The sequence below is a fragment of the Myotis brandtii genome, unplaced genomic scaffold (genome assembly GCF_000412655.1).
Source record: "Myotis brandtii unplaced genomic scaffold, ASM41265v1 scaffold51, whole genome shotgun sequence".
Classification (NCBI taxonomy): domain Eukaryota; kingdom Metazoa; phylum Chordata; class Mammalia; order Chiroptera; family Vespertilionidae; genus Myotis; species Myotis brandtii.
Window position 1 is genome coordinate 417,339 of NW_005369442.1, and position 1,684 is coordinate 419,022.

A 1,684-nucleotide genomic window follows, 5' to 3' on the forward strand; every position below is an offset into this window, starting at 1 on the left:
TTATGATACTCCCAAGCAGAATATAAGACCTTCACTCCATTACTGTCAGTAAAGGGCAGGATATTGTACACTTAGGTTTATTGACTGTCTCCTCATTAGAATGAAGGCTCACTAGAGGAGGACTTTGTTTTCCTCACTGCAGAACCTACATAGCAAAGAAGAGTTCCTGGCACTTGGTAGACCCTACATAAATATTTATTGAATAAATTAAAAAATGGGAGGAGATAAAGTGGAATTTAAGAAAGATTTCACAAAGTTGATTATATCTCAACAGATTTCAGAAGGATACAGGGATTATCCTAAACAGGTAAGGGAGACTGGGAATAGCAGATAAAAGAGAGTTCAAAAGTAAGGGGGATTAAAACTGCATGAATTATTTAAATTAGACAAAATGGTGTTGTATTGTTAGGATGTAAACACTTTGTGCTTTTTTTATAGCATATACACCTTTTCTCGTGTAGGAGAACTAATTGTTTACCACCTTTTCCGAATAGAGAGTTCTTTAAGGATGGGGATTATGTTTTAGTTATATCTTTATTTTCGAATTTCTTAAACAGCAGGTATTCAGTAACTGTTAAATAAACGGAAAATGGTATTTATTGGTTCGAGCGTACAGAAACATATTGATTGATTATTAAAACTAAAATGGATTTCTTTCTGTTGAAAAGTGTATTGTTTGAAAACTTTATAACAGAAAGGAATTTAGAGATCATCTAATTCAGTTTTCCCTCTTTATAGATGAGAAAACAAGCATAGAAATGTTGATTACCTGAGGTTAGCAACTAGGTAGTTACAATTAAGAAATAGAACACCAGTTTCAACCAATGATGTATCATCTTCTTGAAAGATGTGCTCTCAAAAGTGACCTGAAAATTTGACATTATCTACAAAAACAAAAACTGCACATACTTTATGATCTCTCTTGGAGAAAGACTTGTATAAATCTGCAAGAAGTCATTGACAAGGCTCTTCATTGTAGGTTTTTTTGTGTGTTAAAGTGAAAAGTTGAAATCAATCCAAATGACATCAACAGAGATTTAGCCATATTTACTTTATGAAAGCCATGCAATGGAATATTATGAAACACTTAAAAATGGACAACTAGAGATACATTCTGTGCTGTACCCTTTAAGCCTCGGGTTTCTCCCAATAAAACAATACAATTCAGCTGAAGTAAATGTGTGAAAAATTTCAGGATGATTCACAGCAAACAAGTCCTTTGGAAAGGACTACTGGATGAGGGGTTTTCGACCTTAACTGTAATGTTTTGTTTTAACAAGGAGAATGCATTATTAACATATATATTAGTTTTGCTTTTGTTTGCTGTTAAAAATTTTTCAAGAAATTAGACATGAATTATGATTTCTTATTTAATAAGAAACGGGGCTCAGAGGTAATTATTCTGTGTAAAGGCTGCTACAACATATGAATAAAATAAGGGCTTTGGGAAGATTAAAAAAACAAATGAGAAGGTTGAGAAGAGAGAGCCTCAAGGGCAGAATGGGACAATGGATTACTCGCTAAGCAATGTGGGTTATCAGAGGAAAGGTTGGAGGAGGGGGAATCCTGGCTTATGCAGGAAGCCACCTTAGAAACCAGAGTTAAAAAGGCAAAGTGGGATTCCACAGGGGCGGGGCTAAGTGGTGCGCACGCGCAACTCGGCCCAGGTGGGCCGCCGCCACGG

At 35.6% G+C, this 1,684-nt stretch overlaps 1 protein-coding gene across 1 annotated transcript in view; it reads left to right on the forward strand.

Annotated features, from left to right (window-relative positions):
• Positions 1–214: 214 nt before the first annotated feature.
• The window catches only part of FIP1L1 (factor interacting with PAPOLA and CPSF1), an 87,824-nt gene continuing 86,354 nt past the window's right edge, over positions 215–1,684 (forward strand). The window contains exons 1-2 of the mRNA XM_014548458.1: positions 215–307; positions 439–560. Coding sequence (XP_014403944.1) covers positions 215–307; positions 439–560 — 215 coding nt within the window. The remainder of the gene's footprint in view (positions 308–438; positions 561–1,684) is intronic.